General features: G+C 38.0%; 1 protein-coding gene across 5 annotated transcripts in view; it reads left to right on the forward strand.

Annotated features, from left to right (window-relative positions):
- FSD1L (fibronectin type III and SPRY domain containing 1 like) overlaps positions 1 to 19,236 on the forward strand; it is a 31,292-nt gene extending 12,056 nt beyond the window's left edge. Inside the window, exons 6-14 of one of the 5 annotated variants that reach the window (XM_050912926.1) lie at positions 2,420 to 2,541; positions 6,003 to 6,212; positions 6,570 to 6,668; positions 8,415 to 8,541; positions 11,104 to 11,136; positions 15,089 to 15,186; positions 15,674 to 15,925; positions 16,242 to 16,330; positions 18,130 to 19,236. In XM_050912926.1, coding sequence (XP_050768883.1) covers positions 2,420 to 2,541; positions 6,003 to 6,212; positions 6,570 to 6,668; positions 8,415 to 8,541; positions 11,104 to 11,136; positions 15,089 to 15,186; positions 15,674 to 15,925; positions 16,242 to 16,330; positions 18,130 to 18,249 — 1,150 coding nt within the window. In that variant the 3' untranslated portion in view covers positions 18,250 to 19,236. Of the gene's footprint in view, positions 1 to 2,419; positions 2,542 to 6,002; positions 6,213 to 6,569; positions 6,669 to 8,414; positions 8,542 to 11,103; positions 11,137 to 13,235; positions 13,272 to 15,088; positions 15,187 to 15,673; positions 15,926 to 16,241; positions 16,331 to 18,129 lie in introns of all 5 variants that reach the window. The other 4 variants (XM_050912928.1, XM_050912930.1, XM_050912927.1 and 1 more) reach the window with 4 other exon arrangements.
- Positions 19,237 to 19,591: the final 355 nt, after the last annotated feature.

The following is a 19,591-nucleotide window of genomic DNA, read 5'->3' on the forward strand; positions in this document are numbered from 1 at the left end:
GTCTATCCCTTTTTTGTCTTTGAATTAATCTTATCCTTGAAAATACATTTATTTTGAAAGGGTCATAGTCAGCTTAAATCAAATTCATTGACTCTTTCTTAAGTGTTTGTTGTGACATCACAACTTTTGAGAGAGAACTAAAAACTTCTGTGCTTCTCATGTAGTGTTTTTCCTTGCTGACTGTTGGCCTTTCATAACTTAATAAAGAGAAAGATGTTTTTAATGCAGGGAAATGGAGCTCTGCAGCAGCTATTATTATTAATTTTATTTCTTTAAGTATATATAAGGATATAATTAATACAGTATATCATTAATTATTATTAATAATAAACTTCTGATTTATTATTAATACCTGATGGCAGAAATTTAATAATGTTTCAAGCTGACTCTGTCCCTTTAAATTATGAGAAAAATCTTGTTGTTTTTTTAAGTACTTACAGACTTTTGCTAGCTAATTTTCCTTTTGAATGTAAAAAGTCTTGTAGCTGTTGAAATAGTCAGTGATGTCGCCAGAAATAAAGTCAGTGAAATTGCTATTTCTGGTAGTTTTTCTTTGAACTGTGTCTTCAAACTATTGTTTAGAAAGCAAAACTTTACTGTTTCAAAATAAATGCTAAGGCCATTTTTCTTCAATTGGAAGAACGATAACTACATTCTGAGAGTCTGACCTTCTGGTTCAGAAAACTTGCTATGATGTCTGTAATAATACTTTGAAAGACAGCTCACAGGGTGTTTCCAGCATACGTTGCTCTTATGGACCAAATAGGTTGGCTTTTAATTTACAGGTTTTCAAGGAAAGGTCTGATTGTCTAAGTTCTCTGAAGTTTTGTGTAAAATGAGTAATTGCTAGAGAAATTAATCTTTGCTTTTCCAAGGGTAAAGATTTAGTGTCCTTAACAAATCAGAGGGATAGTGGCAGTGATAGGAATCTTAATACTTTTTATCTGTAATAAGCATCCTCTTACTCTTCTAGTTTCTTGAAATACTGTGTGATCTAATCCTTTTGAACCAATTGTGGCTGGTTCTCTAAGATTGGTGGCTAAACAGAAGTTAAAAAGCTGTCTGAAGCTGACTACTCAGTGTTCTCTTACTGCTAATCAGAGGATTATTCTTCCTTAAGGGGAGATTTACTCTACCTGTCTAGCCAAGCAGTGGAATCTGCTAGGAAGCTGATACTGACTTTCAGAACATCAACTCTGTCTTGGGAAATCAATTGATGTGTCTCTTTTATGATGTTCAGTGTTGTATTTGTCTTGTATCCCAAAATTGTAATGCTTATATCTTTAATACTCAACTTCATATTTCCTCCTTCTTCTTCACTATCTGAAGTTTTTGTTTTTCGCCATTTTTTAATGTACCTGTGGTTAGCACACAATCTCTTTTGCATACTAGTGAAGTACTTAATGCGTATCACTTCCTGTGAGCTACTAGGTGTTCTAAAGGTGCCACAGATTAGTGGGTGTAAATTGGATACAAGTGTTTGCAGTTAACTTTCTTTTGTGGTGTGTATTTACTTTCTAGTTAAGAATCTCTTGTTTTTTAAAGCAGGAGTTAGGACCTGGTGCTGTCTGAATCAAAGTTATTCAAACTCTGCTGCATGACCTGATGTCTTCAGAGTTACAGAACTATACAAGAGACTTGTCCTCCTTTTTTTTTTTTGGTGGTGTAGTTGGTGGAGTACAGGAGTGTCTTAGGAGTATTCAGAATAAGGACTGAGCTAAGATTTCAGAAGTGGAAATGGGAGCTGTGCTTCAGTGTATCTTGTAAGAGTGATCTGATACTTGCACGTTCCACAGTAATATGGTGTCTGCAACTTAAACATTTCTTCATCCCCTGTTAAGATCAGAGGTAGATATGAAATCAGAATATTCAGCTTGTTCACTGTTATTTACAAATGCCTCTGAGCAATATTTAACACGTGTAAATGCACTTTGGAGGTAATGAGTGGATCTTGTCAAGCAGAAAAGTCTTTGGACCTTTTTAAACTAAAGGTTTACGTTTCAAATTTCTAAGTATATAAAACATGATCCTGATTCTTCAGTGCTTTGGATTTTTCATACTTCCTGATTTTGGGTAAAGTGATAAGAGTGTTGTTTTGACTCTTATCCAAGTTTTTTTCACTAGTAAAAGAAGTTTTAAGCTCTTCTCTAGTCACTTCTAGTATTTCTTTGCCTAGTAATATGGAACAACTGGGAGCTCACACGATATTCTCTTTGAGACAGTCACATTAGCAAAACTTCCTGTTTTGGAGTCTGTGCTAAATGGTAAACAGTTATCTATTAGAAAAATGTTCTGGTCTTTGATCAGTATTTTGGCGAACAGTTTGACATTAACGATACAGATCATCTGATTGCTTTTGAAAATGGCTATAGGACTTAATGCAAAATACGTTTTGCTAATGCTGCTTTCTTGACTTTAGAGTCACAATGGCTTCAGCGTTCCGCATCTCTCTGAAACCTAAGGTCAGTGATAGTATGACTCATTTGATGGTGGACTTCGCTCTGGAAAGGCGCATGCTCCAGGCTGTAAAGTTTTTGCCAGGTAAAACCTGTATGCAGTGAGTTTAATTTGTTACTATATGAATAACTTACTATAAAACAAACAAAATGAAAACATACCTCTTGCACCCTAATGAGCAAACTTTTCAGAGTACCTAAACTCATTCTTATTCATTGGATGTCACGCTGAACACCTTGAGGGTAAAAGAATTTTCTAGTTTTCTGTTAATTGCTACATAATATAGCATTTCAGAAAATAACATTGATCTCAGAAGTGAGAATGAGTCTTCCAGACTGTTTTTCTTCTTGAGTTGTCAGTTCCTATGTACTTCCTGAAGTTGTCTTAAGTTTCTCAAGACTGTACCTCCTAGCTTGATGCTTAGTGACACTCCAAAGTCCTAGTCATCTGCTGTAGTGTTATGCATGGAACTGTAAGCTAATATGTTGCTTACAAGAGTGGTGATATGGTCTGAAATGGAAGAGAGGGATAATCTACTATGGCAGTGATATTACCATAATACAAAATATGTATTGATGCATTTATTTGTTACTGTTTGAAAATAAACTTAGGTGCAGTATACTGGTATGTATCTTTCATGTCTTTTTATTAATATTGCTTTCCTATTTAAACCACTTTGCCCTTGACTGATACCAAGAATATATTGACAAGAATACTGCTGGCCGGGATGTAAATTGTTTCATCTCTAGGTCACTAATCCAAATCTGTTAAGGACTTGGCAGCATCAGTTTACATTTCTGCCCATTTATCTTGTATGCTGCAGATACAGTATGTGGTAGCAGGTGTAGTAAATTACCAACATTATTCCTAGTGGTCAGCTAGCAGTGTCCAGGCAGAAATTCACCTTTTAGTATTAGACTCTGGGTGGCAGTCATTGCTCTGTGTTTCATAGATAAGGGAACAAGGTAGGTAAGCTGATCACGGCGCACCTGTTTAACGGGAATGGGAGTGTAAAGATCTAATAGCAAGGATGAACAAAGTGTTGTATCTAGATGAAGATATTATTTAGTATGACCTGTCTTATACATGCATTTTCCTTATCAAATACGTAGGAATTTAAATTGTTTGGGCCTTTGATTTGTAAACAGGAAAATTAACTGTCTGGGTATCAACCCTGCTTTCTTCTACTGTAGTGCCAAGCTATTGAATTACTCTGACACCCAAGTACTGATAGCTCAAACCGTTGCAGGCAAAATTGCACTGAGCATTGATAGACCTTCATATATCAGGAGATACTAATGTCCTAGTGTGGGAAGTTGAAAACAGGTTCGGTGTTGTGGTAATGCAGGCATTTGAACACTGCACGCCAGAATTATGCTGAAGACTTTGTCACTCCAAACACATGGAAGATTCTTTATCTGGTATCTTACACCATGACAAAAATAATTGGGGTAGGTAGCTAAACTTACAGGTATATGTTCTGAAATACTTGTCCTAATCTTAATTTTTCTTTTACCTAAGAAGGGATCTTACTGATGATATTCTCAAATTATTGTTGGATGACTTTGAAATTTGATGGCAAATGCATGTGATTAACACTTGAGAATTTGTTGTGGTTTAACCCCAGCAGGCAGGTAAGCACCACACAGTTGCTTGCTTACTCCCCCCTGCCATGGTGGGATGAGGAAGAGAATCAGAAGGGTAAAAGTGAGAACACGTGTGGGTTGAGATAAAGACAGTTTAATAGCTAAAGCAAAAGCTGTGTGCATAAGTGAATTCATTAGCTACTTCCCATTGGCAGGCAGATAGATGCTTGGCAATCTCCAGGAAAGCAGGGCTCCATCATATGTAATGGTTACTTAGGAAGACAAAATGCCATAACCCCTCCTTCTTCCCCCAGCTTTTATTGCTGAGCATGATGCCATATCATATGGGATATCCCTTTAGTCAGTTGGGATCAGTTGTCCTGGCTGTGTCCCCTCCCAACTTCTTGTGCACCCCCAGCCTACTCGCTGGTGGGGCAGTGTGAGAAGCAGAAAAGGGTTTGATGCTGCTCAGCAATAACTAAACCCCTGTGTTACCAAAATTGTTTTCATCACAAATCCAAAGCATAGCACTGTACAAGCCTCTCTGAAGAAACGTAACTGTCCCAGCCAAAACCAGTACAGACTTGAATACTTTTGCTTTCAGTCTCCTCTGTACTGCTTATTTGTTCTCAATACCACCAGTTTCAGTGTACTTCCTGCTTGGCTTAAACTGCAGGGATGTGAGGGGTAAAAGGGTGCGTGTCAGCAGTGCTAGGTTAAAATATTTGAACAGATCATGAAGGGAAGGTGTTGGGACGTGAAGTAGTGTGCATAAAGCAAACTGGGCCTTCTGCTTCTAGTGGACCTGCTATAGCTAGGAGGTGTTTGTATCTAGATGGTAAAATTACACATCTCTAAATGAGTCAACCATAATTAATGTGATGCTGATTGTCATCAGTCCTTGTGGAAGGGAATCAAGGCTAACAATCTGTTCAAGAAATAGTTGTTTCAACTGCATAAAGGCAACTTGTATGTAATTAGGACTTGGTCACTGGGACATACTATACAGAACAACACAGTTAAGAGTTTGAGTGTTATAAAAAGGAATGATTTTTGACAAACGAAATCTGTAGGTCTGTCAGTTCCACAGATGCATCAGTACTTTTTTGATGTTCCTGCTTGATACATTGACTTGCAGGCCACTTTTTTATCTGTTTCAAGCTTTTGTGAATGCTGAAACAAAGGAAAAGCTTTTGCAGATCCTTCCTCCAAAACCTGCAAACAATAAAACATCTTTTTCACTTCCTCCAGCAAAAGTCTTCCTTGAATGTACTTTGGACACTTCAAAGAGTATGTAAATGCCTTCTTTTGAAGAACATTTTCCAGTGACTTAAGTGCTCTTTGATTTCATGGAAATAGACTTCTATTGTCTATAAACAACACTTCAGTCTTTTCTTTAGTGAATCTTAGGAATTCTTTCCCCTTCTTTCAAGACAAAGGATGAAAAGGAAAGAAAACTAGGTAACTGCTGACTGACTAGTGGAAACTATTACACTGTTAGTTGTCTGTAGTGGTCGAAGTAAACTTAAGTGATACTGTTTGAGGGCTGCAGCTGTACTTACCTTCTGAAGACTCAAATAAAAGTTTGCTTCTTAATGTTCTTCCTGTGTAGTGTTATTCTAAATGTAGGTTCATAACTGTAAGTCCACTCTACTCTAGCATGTCCTTCTTACTGCTTCCAGAAGGGGATCAGCCCAACTTACTGACAGAACACCTGCAAAATGTGTTGCAAATGTTCACTCTAGAGCTACTGCATATTTCTTGTTTTGTAAAATGCATGTTAAGTGAAAGTGATATGCCTAGTCTTCTATTGTGCTTTGCTAATGGAATAGGTCCTCTAAAAGGAATGAGTGTTACTGGGCCAAGGGCAACTTCTGAACTCTATAAATCCAAGGAGAACAAATTAATACTCGGTCCATTCTCCTCTTTAAACTGGTCTGTATATTTGTCTTTCTGCAGTCCCTAAAGCTCCAGAGATAGATCTAGCAGCATGTCTGGTTGCTGATAACTGCATAACAGTATCGTGGAGGATGCCTGAAGAAGACAGCAGAATTGATCATTTTGTACTGGAGTATAGGAAAACCAACTTTGATGGGCTTCCTCGAGTAAAAGATGAACAGCGTTGGGAACTGATAGACTATATTAAAGCTACTGAATATACATTATCAGGTAAAGGGCTTTTTTATACTTGAAACCCGAGAATATTGATATAACTTTATGCTTGGAAGGTTTGCAAAATACCCATTTTCCTGTATGTAGTGAAGCTTCCATTGTTTCACAGTAGTCTTGGGTGCTTTGATAATGCATATCTGCATTATCAAATGCAGAGCAGAGAATGGCTCTGCTTTTTATTTTGACTTCAAGGTTTTGTAAAAAATCATGTATTAAATTAAGTTCACACTGATATTTAAGCTTGTTTTTTGCAGATTGAGATAAATGGAAGACAACTACATGGAATAGATCTTAGTGTTGTAAAAATTGTTGGTAATTAATATCAATTCAAGTTTCTAAACATTCACTTTTTAGGTCTGAAATTTGATACAAAATACATGAACCTTAGAGTACAAGCTTGCAACAAAGCTGTGGCAGGGGAATACTCCGATCCTGTAACTCTGGAAACCAAAGGTAAAATTTGAAAGACTCTAACCTTAGATGTAGTGAAAACCCTGCACTTACTGTTCTGCCTTCATATATAAACTTGTGTGTTAAGTCTGCTTCTGAATGAGCACTGCTGAAACGTGTCCTAAGTGAAAAGGAAAACAACCATTTCTGTAAAGGTTTGAGAAGCTTATTGGCACAAAGCTGGCCTTTTAGCATTCAGACACTAAAAATGAGGTAGTGATGTAACTTTCTCCAGCAGAGCTTGACGCTGGTTGTTTTGAACTGTGGATTGACAGTATTATGTGCTGCTACATCATGCCAACATGTAGCAAGAGATGATGAACGTTGTGGCTGAGCATCGGTAGGACTCTTGGGCATCTAAACAGCTGGTGTAGTTGGCTGGTTGTTGGTACTTGGCATGTGACAGGTAATAGCTTTCTGTAAACAGAAGGTGCTGAAAAGGATTTTTTGACTTTGTAGCTGTAGATTCTAATTACTGTCAATATTCAAAAAATAGGCAGCTCTGAATTGCTAAAGTTAAGTCATTGTGTTAGAAATTAGTTGGTCTGAGGGTGGTGGCTTCCTAACATCGTTTTGTAAATAAACTAGAAGAAAAATTTCTTGGAAGTGGTGTTTTGTGACAGAACACAGATCTTAACTATTATGGTGGAGATAATGATCCTGAGGCTTTAATTATAGCCAACTCTGTAGTGTAAAGGGCAAAATGACTGATAAGAACTGGGTAACTAAAATATTAGTTCTGCTACTTGTGAATGTTACTTCATAAAAGCAAAGCTATATGCAATTTGAATTTGCTGATGGGCATTCTGGTAACTTTTCTAAAACGATTTTAATACTCTTAAGCAACAGTCATTGTCAGATATATAGTGTCCATTTAATAGCCACTTAATGTTCCTTACTGCAGTACCAGAAAAATAATTCTGATTTTGATTGTTTGGGCAGTTTTCATGCTTCCCATATTATTTTCGTTATTTCTGTGTGAACATTTAGTTCACTTTCTTTAATAATCAGCCCATAAAAACTCAGTATCCTTGTCCATGTGCTTAGCTTATTGTTTTTTAGACTTGTGTACTGTTGAGCTTTAAACTCTTAATCTCAAGTATACTTTCTTTCAGAATCAGACTATAATATCTGATGGTATTAGGACACTTACAGAATAGTCTGTAAATAAACATCTTTAAGGAACTTGGTATGTTATATTAGTTCGTTTTCTTGGATGAAGGACTTGGCTACATCAAATACCTAGTCTCTTCTAGTTGCATGCATCCTCTACTGTTCTTGTATCTGCAGTTGACTTCACAGTTGAACTCTGCCTGTACCTGCTACCCTGTCAATTTAGTATTCTCGGAGTTTGCAATCCTTATTAATCACAAACACCTTGTTGGAGAATCAGTGCTGCAGAGCGTGGAAAATAACCATACCTTTAAGTCATTCATGATTGTAAGAATCTAGGGAGTAGACTGTAACTAGAAGAAAGCACTAGCTGAATTTAATTGCTGATACTGCAGCATTATAAAGATGAAGAAAACCCTACTTTGATGTAACCAATGCACTGAAGGTAGGTAGTTGGGCTTTATTTAAAGGGCTCCTTACCTTGATTACAAGCATCAGACTAAAAAGCTGATGTTTCTAGTAAGTCAAATACTGCTCTGCTACAATTCTACTACTGCTTCTATTATTTTCTATGAATAGCCACTGTTGGGAGAGAGCAGTATACCATGTCATTGTTTTGCATTTTGTCTTGACCAGCGTTTGTGTTCAGTTTGGACAGTACTTCATCTCATCTGAACCTGAAAGTTGAAGATACCTATGTTGAATGGGATCCTACTGGAGGCAAAGGCCAAGAAAAAATAAAAGGGAAGGAAAATAAAAGCAGGTAAGTACTCGGTTTTGTAAATGTTTACATTGTCTGGGATGTCTCATCTGGCAATTAAGGCAAGAGGGCAGGGAGGAATTAAAGCACTTGAGGACAGTGGGACACCAAGGGAGTTTTCATTCAGAAATCTTTCTCTGGGAAAAATTAATTTTTTTTATTTCCCTTTCACACAGATGCAGAGGCTATTTACGGAAGCTATTAGAAATGTGTCTTAATCATTAAATCGGATTTAATTATTTTTAAAACACATTTGTTAGGGTATCATTCAAGGTACTGAAATAACTTGTAGATGTGGTGGGTTGACCTTGGCTAGCCACCAGGTGCCCACCAAGCTGCTCTCTCGCTTCCCTTCCTCAGCTGGACAGTGGGAGAGAATATATGACGAAAGGTTCGTGGGTCTGAGATAAGGACAGGGAGATCACTCTGCAATTACTGTCATGGGCAAAACAGACTTGATTTGGGGAAACTTAATCAAAAGTCAGAGTAGGATAATGGAAATAAGAACAAATCTTAAAATACCTGCTCCCCACCCCTCCCTTTTTCCCAGGCTCCACTTCACTCCTGACTTCTTTGCTTCCTCCCCCCCAAGCAGCGCAGGGGGATGGGGAGTGGGGGTTGTGGTGAGTTCATCATGCGTTGTCTCTGCTGCTTCTTCCTCCTCACACTCTTCCCCTGCTCCAGCATGGAGTCCCACCCAAGGGAGACAGTACTTCACAAACTGCTCAAGTGTGGGCCCTTTCCATGGGGTGCAGTCGTTCTGGACTGTTCCAGTGTGGGTTCCACACAGGGCTACAGGTCCTGCCGGCGTGGGCTCTCCGTGGGCTGCAGCTTCCTTCAGGGCACATCCACCTACTCTGGTGTGGGATCCTCCATGGGCTGCAGGTGGCTGTATTTTCACTCCTCTCTCCCAGCTGCTCTTGTGCAGCAGTTTTTACCCTTTCTTAAATATGTTATCACAGAGGCACTACCATTGTCACTGGTTCAGCTTTGGCCAGTGGTGGGTCCGTCGTGGAGCCAGCTGGCACTGGCTCCATCTGACATGGGGGCAGCTTCTTGCATCTTCTCACAGAAGCCTGCAGCCCCCCTGCTACCAAAACCTTGCCACATTAAACTCAATACAGTAGATAAGGTAAATGTCAGCAAGCAACTGATGTAATTCTATGTTTAGTAGTGTCGCAGGTCAGTACTGGTAGTAGACAGCTTTTCTACTATTAAAAAAAAAAAAGGAAAGAGCTGGCTGCTTTGTCCTTTTGAAAAAGCTAAGCTTAATTAAAATTGGTACTATAGGTGGTGTTTGAATTTGTTATCTCATAACCCTCATTGGTGAGGAAAAGGTACCAATAAAACAAACTAGATCGCAAAAGATAATGGATAATGGAACATAACTGTTGCAAAAGTGGCAGCCCTAAACATATTTACCAACTATTTTCATCTAGGAAAAGTACTTAAGTAACTTCAGCAGAATTCTTGGTAGATTGTTGAGTGTTAGGTACTTAGATGTGCTACTCAGAATCACTGCATAAATACGGTTGGAAGAACATCACTAGATCAGTCTACTCTGGCTAAGCCTTGAACATATTCAAGGATGAAGAATATGTTAACTCACTGCACCTCTGTTCCAGGCCTCTTTCATGGGAGGGGAGGAATATCCTGATATCTGAGTGGAATTTCGTGTGGTGCAATGAGTATCATGTGCCTCTCAGCTATCAGTGTGCACCTGTGAGAAGCCTGGCTTGATCTTCTCTGTACCTTCCTGTTACGTCATTAAAGACAGCAATTAGCTCTTGTCTTCCTGAGGCTGAGCAAACCTAATTGCTCCAGTCCCTTAATTGTGTTGTTGGCCCTCCATTGGACTTGTTGTAGTATGTCAGTGTATAGTCCTGAGGAGCTCAGACCTGGACACAGGACTTCAGGCTCAGTCTGACAAGTGCCAAATTGAGAGGAACAGTTGCTTGCCTTGGCCTCCTGGTTGCTGTCTTCCTGCTACAGCCCAGGATGTGGTTGGCCACCTCTGCCACAACGGCACAGTGCAGTCTGCTGTCCACTCTTGTTCTCCACCTGTTGTTGGCTCCTGTTGTCCACCAAGACTCCCAGCTGCTTTTCTGGAGAATTGCTCTTGCCTCAGTTGTCCCGCAGCCTGTCCTATTGTGTGGGGTTCTCTCATCTGGAGAACATGGTCCGTAGCTGTAAGCCTGGTGTTCAACTGGTTCTGTACACAGCTTATGGCCCACTACCCAGTCTATATCTCACCTCCTGAGATTTGGAGATACTGTGTGGGAACGAGTCAAAAGCCTTGCTAAAGTAAAGGTGTGAACAGTGTCAGTTGCTCTTGGCTTGTCCACAGAGCTGGCTACTTCTTCCTCAGAGACAATTAGTTGACTTTCAACATGCGCGTTTCAGTATAAAGAGCACTGCTTGAGATAATTTATGAACAAATACCTTCTCTATGGGCATATACTGCCAGAAGCATGGTAGAAAAAGTTTTAGTGGCATCTTAAAAATGGGGATAATTTACTGTAGTAATAGAACAGTTGTTTAATGACTACTTATTTCTGTCGACAGTGGCCAGAATCCTCTGCTGAAGAGCAATAGAAGGTGATAATATACCTCTTATTCCTAGGATCTAGCACCTACTTTTGTTGGGAGTCTATGCTACTTTCCTTTGCTTGATGTAGTGAGAAATAAATCTAATAGCCTTTAACAGTAACAGTACACATATGCTTTTAAAAAATATTTTGAAGTTTAATTTGGATTCATAGAGATTATATGTATATTTTCCAGTGACAGGAAAACAGTCTTCCTGGAAGGATGTGTTCTAGTGTGTGGGAGACCTGATTTGCAGTGATTAGAAGAGCATTATGTATTCTAGTGTTGATACAAAGATCCCTGTTATTTACAGATATGTTGACACTTACTTAACCTTCTGGCACATAATGGCACACTAAATTTTTTACAAATGCAGTAAAGAGTTCCTTTCTGAGAACTTTAAAATTTTTTTAGTTCTTGAATCTGAAAACCTTTTTGCCTCTGAACTTGTGCTATAGTTGTTACTAGACATCAGAGGAAAAGAAATAAGTGTTTTTACACTTTCAAAGAGGATGAAGTTTAGCCTGATGGCATGTGTAAAAAGTTTCATGGCAATTCTACTTGCGGAACCAATTGTTCAAATGCGAGCCTCTTTTTTTTGATATGGAAAGGCAGCTAAAATACTCTGTTCCTTGTGCAATTGTGGTTTTTAGTGTGAATTTTTTTCATGATTTTTCTAATAAAACTCCTGTTTCAGAAATTACTTCTCCTGTTTTTGCTCTCTTGCTCTTTTTCACTGGTTTGGAAGTTCTGGGACCAAAACAAATGCCCAAGTTCCTAATTTCTTGTAGGTTTTACTCCTCTGTATTCATCCATCAGGTGGATATCTTTGACTTGAGATCAGCAGTAAAGAAAAGTTTGTGTAGGCGAAACAAGCTCTTGAAGCTGTGCAGTGTCAATAGTTCTACTACACAAAGCATATCAGTTTCTGCTAAACTAAGTTTTAAAACTGTCTTGGAGATGTTGCTACTTGCTCAACAAACTCTGGGAGTCTTATACCTTGGTCTCTCTTTGTAGTTGTCAGTAAAGAACTTCCCTAGTTCTGGCCTTTGATTTGATAGAAGGACATGGTCATGTGTTCAACTTTGCATCTCAGGCTGACCTTTTCTAGCAGGAGATTTAGATGAGCTTTGATTCTTGCGGGAGGCTTCTGTTCCCTGTTAAGAGTATCTGTGCGATGTTGTCTGCATTAGAGGGAAAACTTGAAGCCAGCTCCATAGTTGGTGGAAAAAGTTGCAGTATAATTGTTTTAAACATCAAATGTGCAGCTTTCAAGGGTTGGAAAGACATGACGGCAATAAAATGCTTAATGATCTGTAACACTTATTAGACTAGAAAAAAGCCTTTGGATAACTTGTGGTATCTCTCCATGGATAACTTCTGATATCCGTCCTTGACCTTTCTTCTCCAAAAGAGAATACGTATTGCTTGGAATATGTTTTATTTGCTGAAATGGGCAAGAAAACTGAGACTAACTGCAGTGCTGTAGGCAACAATCCTAGCCATAAGATGAGAATATCTGGTCTTGAATAGTGGAAGAAATGCATCAGTTACTGTACAAGTTAATGAAGACTGTGCTGTATTGGAAAATGGGCACCAAACTGACTTTCTGCTATAAAATTTCCTGCCCTTCCCTATTGGAAGGGAGACTTAAGCACTGGGGGGAAAAAACCAAAACCAACTGTTTTTTTCAAACTTCTGTGCCAAATATTTAATGTCATTGTCTGAACTGTTAAAGGCTGTTAGATTTTTGAGTGGACAAAGCACATGCAGTGGCCATTTGCAGACGACTTGAACAAAATAAATGATATTGAGGACCTTTTAATGTCTTCCTGACTTTGAGAAAATACTAGCAAAGCACCTGCATTTTTCTTATGGTGATTCTCTAAATGGCCACCTTGCTTTCTGCCTAACTCATTTATACTGAATCTAATAGAAAAGTTTCATCAGCTTTTGTTGGAAGTGTGAGTGAATGATCTCTGATGCACTTGAAGCAGGATGGCATCTGCAAAGAGTGATGGTTCCGCCTGAAATTACACTTTAATTCTTGGCTTTGCTTTTTTTCATGCTATCACTTGTTACCTTTTTCTTTGGTAAGTAAACTACAGCTTCCTCCATGTTAACAAAATTCAAAAGCATTTGATGTGGTGCGCCTGCACAGTATACACTTACCCCCTTTGTGTAACTCTTGCAAGCAATTTAGAAGCTTAGCTGTCTTCTGATCGGTACTGGCAAATTTATATGCTAAATGGTGATGCTAAAGTAGGCAACCTTTTCATCAGTGAGTTCTTGTAGACTTCTGTAACTGGAATAAAACAAACTTAGTCATGAAGATGAACCAGAGATTCTAGCATACTTATGTATGACATCTTAATACCACTCAGCTTTTCATTCCCATGTGACTTTATTTTAATGAAGGTATTAGGCAAAAGGGACATTTTCTAACCCTTTATGAAATGGTACTCGAGAACAATTCCAGAAAACTTGAAATCAGTGTTGAATGAATCAGAAAGGAAACAAGCTAAACTTCACTGTATTAGTGGACATTTAAGTATTAGCTTTACCAAATTGTGACTAAAGGAAAAGTTGGAGAGAAAACTTCCTTGTGTGTAGTAACTCTTCTAAGGCTAATGTGTGATAGACTACAGAGGATGAGAATTTGAAAATGACTTCTCACATGTATTTCAGAGACTTATTTTGTACTTTTAAAATTTTTTGTCAATTAAGTTGAACTGTAAACTGCATAGCTATTTCTGAGAAGTTAAAATTCTTTGCTACTGATTGCCTTTAAAATAACAACCAGGTGTGATTCCCTGGCTACAGAGGTTTAATATTCACTGTAATTTGCAAGTAGCCTTCATTTTGTTTAATGGTTAAATTGCTAGGAATTATTTTTGAGGACATAACTGAGGTAAAATAAAACATTTGAAAACCTCATTAGGTTAAAATTATTCTTTTATGCAACTGATTGCTCATTAGAATATTCTCCAGAGCAAAGTGTGTCTGCATTTATTTTGCTATTGCTTCCTGAGAATGCTTTTGAAAAGTATGATTAGAAAATCTAAGCCTTTCTTGATTGGGATTAGACTCTTAAATTTTATAATGACTCTTGAGGAGTTGCTGTGTGCTTCTCAGCACAATGTGTTGTGACACAATTTTCTTTTCATAGTCTTTGATAGAGTTAATATAATCAAATAAAATCCCCACCCTTCAGTATACTTTTGGTGTTTGATTTTTTTTTTTGAGGAAAGTTGTGGTGCTTTAAACTCAAAGTCTCACTTCATCTTTTTTTAATATAAATTATGTTTAGATTTGACACTCTTGGGTTTTGTATAATCTTCAGTGTGTGTGTGTGTTGAAATAAAATTATCACAATTTTATTCCTTTCATTCTTCATTGGGTTATACTTTTTCCTGGGATTTCAGTCATTGCTTATACAAGCCATACATGTGCTGAAAAACCTACCTTTAACACAACTGATGTTATTTTCCCATTCACTGATATTTAAATTCCAGTGAAAATTAGGCATTCTGGCATTGAATATCAGCAGTGTATTCATATTTATCTGATTGTTGTAGCTGATCTACAAGACTTATTAGGAATCTTATGTGGAAAACCAGAAACATGAATTATCTAAGGTTCTGCATAGTACAGGCAAAACACCATTTTACACAGGCATTCATTCAAACCATGTGCCACACATCTGCTTTTTTTCTTCCTGTTTCCTTTCTCAGCTGCCTTTGAACTTGTTTGTTACAATGTCTTGTATTTTTTTTTGGCTGTCATCTCTTCTCTCTCAGTTCTTGTGCATGTATGCTGTTAGAGGTGTTAAGTGGCTGAACTAATGTGTCATGTCAAGAGCTTATGTATGTTTCCTGCACCCTAATTGACTTGGGAAAACTTGTTTGAGTGTGCATTTCTGTAATTGTGTCCAAATCTTGAACGGTTCATTTCTTCTTAGAAGTGGTGCACCATCTCCAAAGAGGACATCTATTAGCACAAGATCCTCAGCAAGGGGCAGCAGAGATCATTTTACTGGTGAATCATACACAGTGTTGGGTAAGGTAAACTTTTTACTTCTGTTAGAGGTTTAATGCTGTGGAAGGGCAGATTAGGTAAGAATTTGAGGGGAAAACTTGTGATTGTTCAAGTCTATGCACTTGATGCTGTCCTGCACAGAGGTAGTTTTGCCTATATAACACCAGAATTTTCGTGCTACAGCAAGTGTCTTCAAGTCTGTTGAAGCTCTTTATTACAAAGGTCTTAGTGACTGACATTCACGGCTATTAAATGTGAATTGATGTTAAATGTATCTTGTCTCAATGAGTGTAAGTAAAAACTGTCTCATTCTATTTTATATTCTATTTTCTTGTACATCGATTTTTTTTTTTTTTTTTTTTTGTTCTTTATAGTTCAGATTTTTGTATTTCTAAGCCTTTGCCTTGAAATAAAACAGAGAAGACATCACTGGTGCCTATAAGGAAGCAAGCATTGTAAGGTACACTTAATTATAGCAACTAAATTTGCTTGGTATTTTTTTTGGTAGGAGACACTGCTGTTGAAAGTGGACAGCATTACTGGGAGGTGAGAGCCCAGAAGGACTGCAAATCCTACAGCGTGGGAGTAACATATAGAAACCTGGGGAAATTTGACCAGCTGGGAAAGACTAATTCAAGCTGGTGCATCCATATCAACAACTGGCTGCAAACCACATTTTCAGCAAAACATAATAATAAAACCAAGACTCTAGATATACCTGTTCCAGACAGAATAGGAGTATACTGCGACTTTGATGGAGGTAAATTACAAATTTATGAGATTTAGCTAAAAACTTAGTTAGCTGTCTGTGTCAAGTTCAAGCAGTACAAGGCTGAAGTAGTACATTACTTCCAGATTGATACAGTCTTTTATGAAAATAAGGCCCGGAGCTGTTTGTGTAATAGTGTTTGTAATGTCAAATGACCTGGGTTCACCTATGTGACAGAATTTTTCAGTCATGTGGACTGTATTTAATGTGTTCGGGAAACCTTTCCCTGAAGAGAATCAATTTTACAGGAAGTTACACAGGAATAGCATTTAAACATGTATTTCAACTTGTTTTCTGCCTCTTTTAGGTCAGCTTGCATTTTATAATGCAAACTCAAAGGAGCTGTTACACACCTTTAGAACAAAGTTTACCCAACCATTATTACCAGGCTTCATGGTCAGTATCTGTAAAATGTTGTTCAGTTTCTAGCACTGGATTCAGTTCACTGAAGACTTAATTGTTTTTTAAAGGAGGAAACTGGGAGCACTGTTTTTGGCTAATAATTTTTTAAAATGTTTAACTGTTTTCTTTTTGATTTCATATGGTGCTTATAATAGCTCTCCAATAGGAGAACTCTGCACCCAGATGTCTCAGTTATGTAAATAAGTCATTAAATTTTTGTAGGGTAAACTAATAGCACATTCCGGTAGTTGATGAACCTGCTATAATAATTGACCTGAACTGGTGCAGATGGGAGCCCAAGATGCTGTGAGCTATCAGAGCAGGTGTCATGAGACAGAACACCACCAGATGCTTCCCTCTGAGATACAAGACTCTAGCTTTCCAATCTTTAAAAGCTCAGTGGGATTTTCATGCCAGTCATTTCACTGGTCTGCATAACTTTTTTGTGGCTCTGAGCTAATCAGTGAAAACTTGCTGCAAAGCTAAAGACTCAAACCTTGCAAAAAATGCCCAGGAAAAGGATTAGTTAATGTCTATTGGTTTTCCTTTAATGATTTAAGTAATTTGTTTAAGTAACTAAATTTGGAGGCCTCAGCTGCATTATAAGGTGCCACCAAGCGCATGATACTTTGGGAGCAGGGTATAGGTCTGGGAAGACTTAGGAATCTGGAGGAAGCTAGCATGTTAGTTCGTCCTAACAACTCAGCTGCCTAGGCACTGAGCTCTAGCCTCTTGTAACTCAGCCCATAGAAAACACAGCATGGTAAGTTAAAAGTGTGATTAGGCCAATTAATAAAGTTATTCTTCTGGGCATGGAGGAGGAATGGAAAAGTAGTAACTTGCCCAGGCAGCCTTACATCTAGCATTTCCAAACACCTGATTTTTCACTTGTATCAGACATAATTCCTTTCACAATTTCTAGTGTTGGCTAGATGTACTGACAATAGGAGTCTAGATTTTTAATAGCTGTTTATTTGGAGGTGACTAAGCAAGTTGCCTTACTGATCCTTTTCAACATACGGGGAATGGAATAGCTTCAGAACTGTTGGGATACATGTGTTAGTCATCCCAGTCAGCATTGGTAAGGCTGACTCATTAAGTCAGTTCCTAAGGCATCCAAGGAAACATTTGCTTACTGCACTTCATCCTATTAGTCTGCATCTCATACAGCCGCTAGTAATTAGTGGTAGCAGTCTTACAGACACTACTTGGGTTAGCCTGAACAGTTAAAATAAAAATAACAAGCTACTTAATTACAGCTCTGAAGTTTATCCATAAACATGGAGATACATTCTTTCAGGTAACTCCGTTGTAGAATAGAGGTCACTGGCACCTGTGCCCCTGAAGCTTCTCAAAACTTAATTTTTTTGTACTATGTTTACATTGACATAATCCTGCCGTGTCATACTAAAACTAAGTACTGTTTTCAGACACTGGAGCATAGTGAGAGTATCGCTTTTCATTGTCATTCTAAGTACTTGCTGCTAGCACATTGGTCTTCAAAGAAGTTTTCCTGTTAGGAGCAAGTCTTTTAGTATTAGATCTTAGACTTGGTTATAAACTTAAGGTCATAAAGCATAGTATGTGAAGCATCTTAGACTTTACGGTCTTAAAAATTAGCTTCTGTGTGATTAGAATGTTTTACAGAGTGCTGTGACTAGAGAGGAAGAGAGAAGACACATGCAGCTGCAGGATAAATTTTGTGTTAGTTCCATTGTGGGACAGGAGAAGAGAGATGTAGAGATGCTTCGTAATGTTCAGAATATTGATTTTTTTTTTTTTTTCTCCCCTAGATCTGGTGTGGTGGGCTTACAGTGAGTACTGGATTGCAGGTGCCAAGTGCTGTGAAAACGCTCCAGAAAAGTGAAAATGGATTGAGTGGTTCAACAAGCAGTCTAAACAATATTGCCTAGTAATGTCTATTAAACACTTCTATTGCTGAATGGTTTTTTTTCTGTGTAGCTGCTACTCACAGAAGCTTGTGAGCATTGGATTAAACTGGGTTTGCTACCTACTGCTGTGTAAGGCCTGGGTACTGATAGTGCAGAAGTTCACCTACTGTGAATCCAGACAGAAATGTCAGACAGAAAACTGAACTGTTGCCTATTTGAAAAATAAGTGGAGAAACAAACAGCTGTAACTATGTACTTTTCTAATACTGTATTGAAGCATTTTGTTATGGATTTGAATATTAATTTTGTTATGAGTATTATTTTTCTATGAAGAATATAACGAATACCATTTTCTTAGCTCTCCTAACATAACTTACTTGACTACATATTTTATTATTACTGGGCTTCCAATTAGAACTTCTGATATCAAACATGCATTTCAAAAGAATATTGATTTGCTAGCCTAGCCTGGCAAAATATCATAGCAGTATGATTTCAAAAGAATATTATAAGAAGTTGTAGGCCTGATATGAAGAAACAGTATGAGCAGTGTGTAATTTTTTTTTTTCCCCCTGATACAAAATTCTCCTGTTTCCCATGAGTACCTCATTTAAATATTATATATTTAGAGTTCGGCTCCTGTTTATCACAAATTACAGAAAATGTAAAAATTCAAAGGTATTTAAAAACATTCTTGTGTCCTCAGTGAAGACACATTATGATAGCCAGTCATTGAGCTAGGAAGTATTTCAGGTAAAAGGTTCGGAACCAAAAATCCAGAGCTTTTTAAAAAACTAAGGCATGGTACTGATCTCTCAGAAGCTCTTAATTTTGGGTCATCTCTTGGCTTTCCAGTTTTGTGGCATTATTCTAATTGGATTCTGATAATCAGCAATTCACATTGTTTATCAGATGCGAATGACAAATTGAATCTTTGTCTGCCAATAGCAAAGCCGCAATGCAGCTGAGGCTGGGAATAAGAGTGTGAGAGCTTCAGTTTAAATGCATTTCCCTGGAGAAGATGGGCGGGGGGGGCAGCTATTGCTAAGACATCTTTCAGCTTTTTCTCAAGCCAGCTTCAAGGCTGGCTAAGACTTCTCAAACAGCTGTGCCAATATCAAAGCTGGCTTTGAGCCGAAGTGTCACTAAATTCTTGGTGATAGGGCAGTACTCTCTGAGCCCAGGCACACATTTTTCCTACCTGTTTTGACTAGCCTAGTGAGGATTCCTGGAACTTTCTGGGTAACCTGAAAAGTCCAAAAATTGCATGATTTCTTTATCCAGCAGAAATGTAGCTTATATATATATATAGCATCCCACTCTCAACTTGCTAGCTTGTACCATATGCCATGTATATGTGGCT

The sequence above is a fragment of the Gymnogyps californianus genome, chromosome Z (assembly GCF_018139145.2).
Source record: "Gymnogyps californianus isolate 813 chromosome Z, ASM1813914v2, whole genome shotgun sequence".
NCBI lineage: Eukaryota > Metazoa > Chordata > Aves > Accipitriformes > Cathartidae > Gymnogyps > Gymnogyps californianus.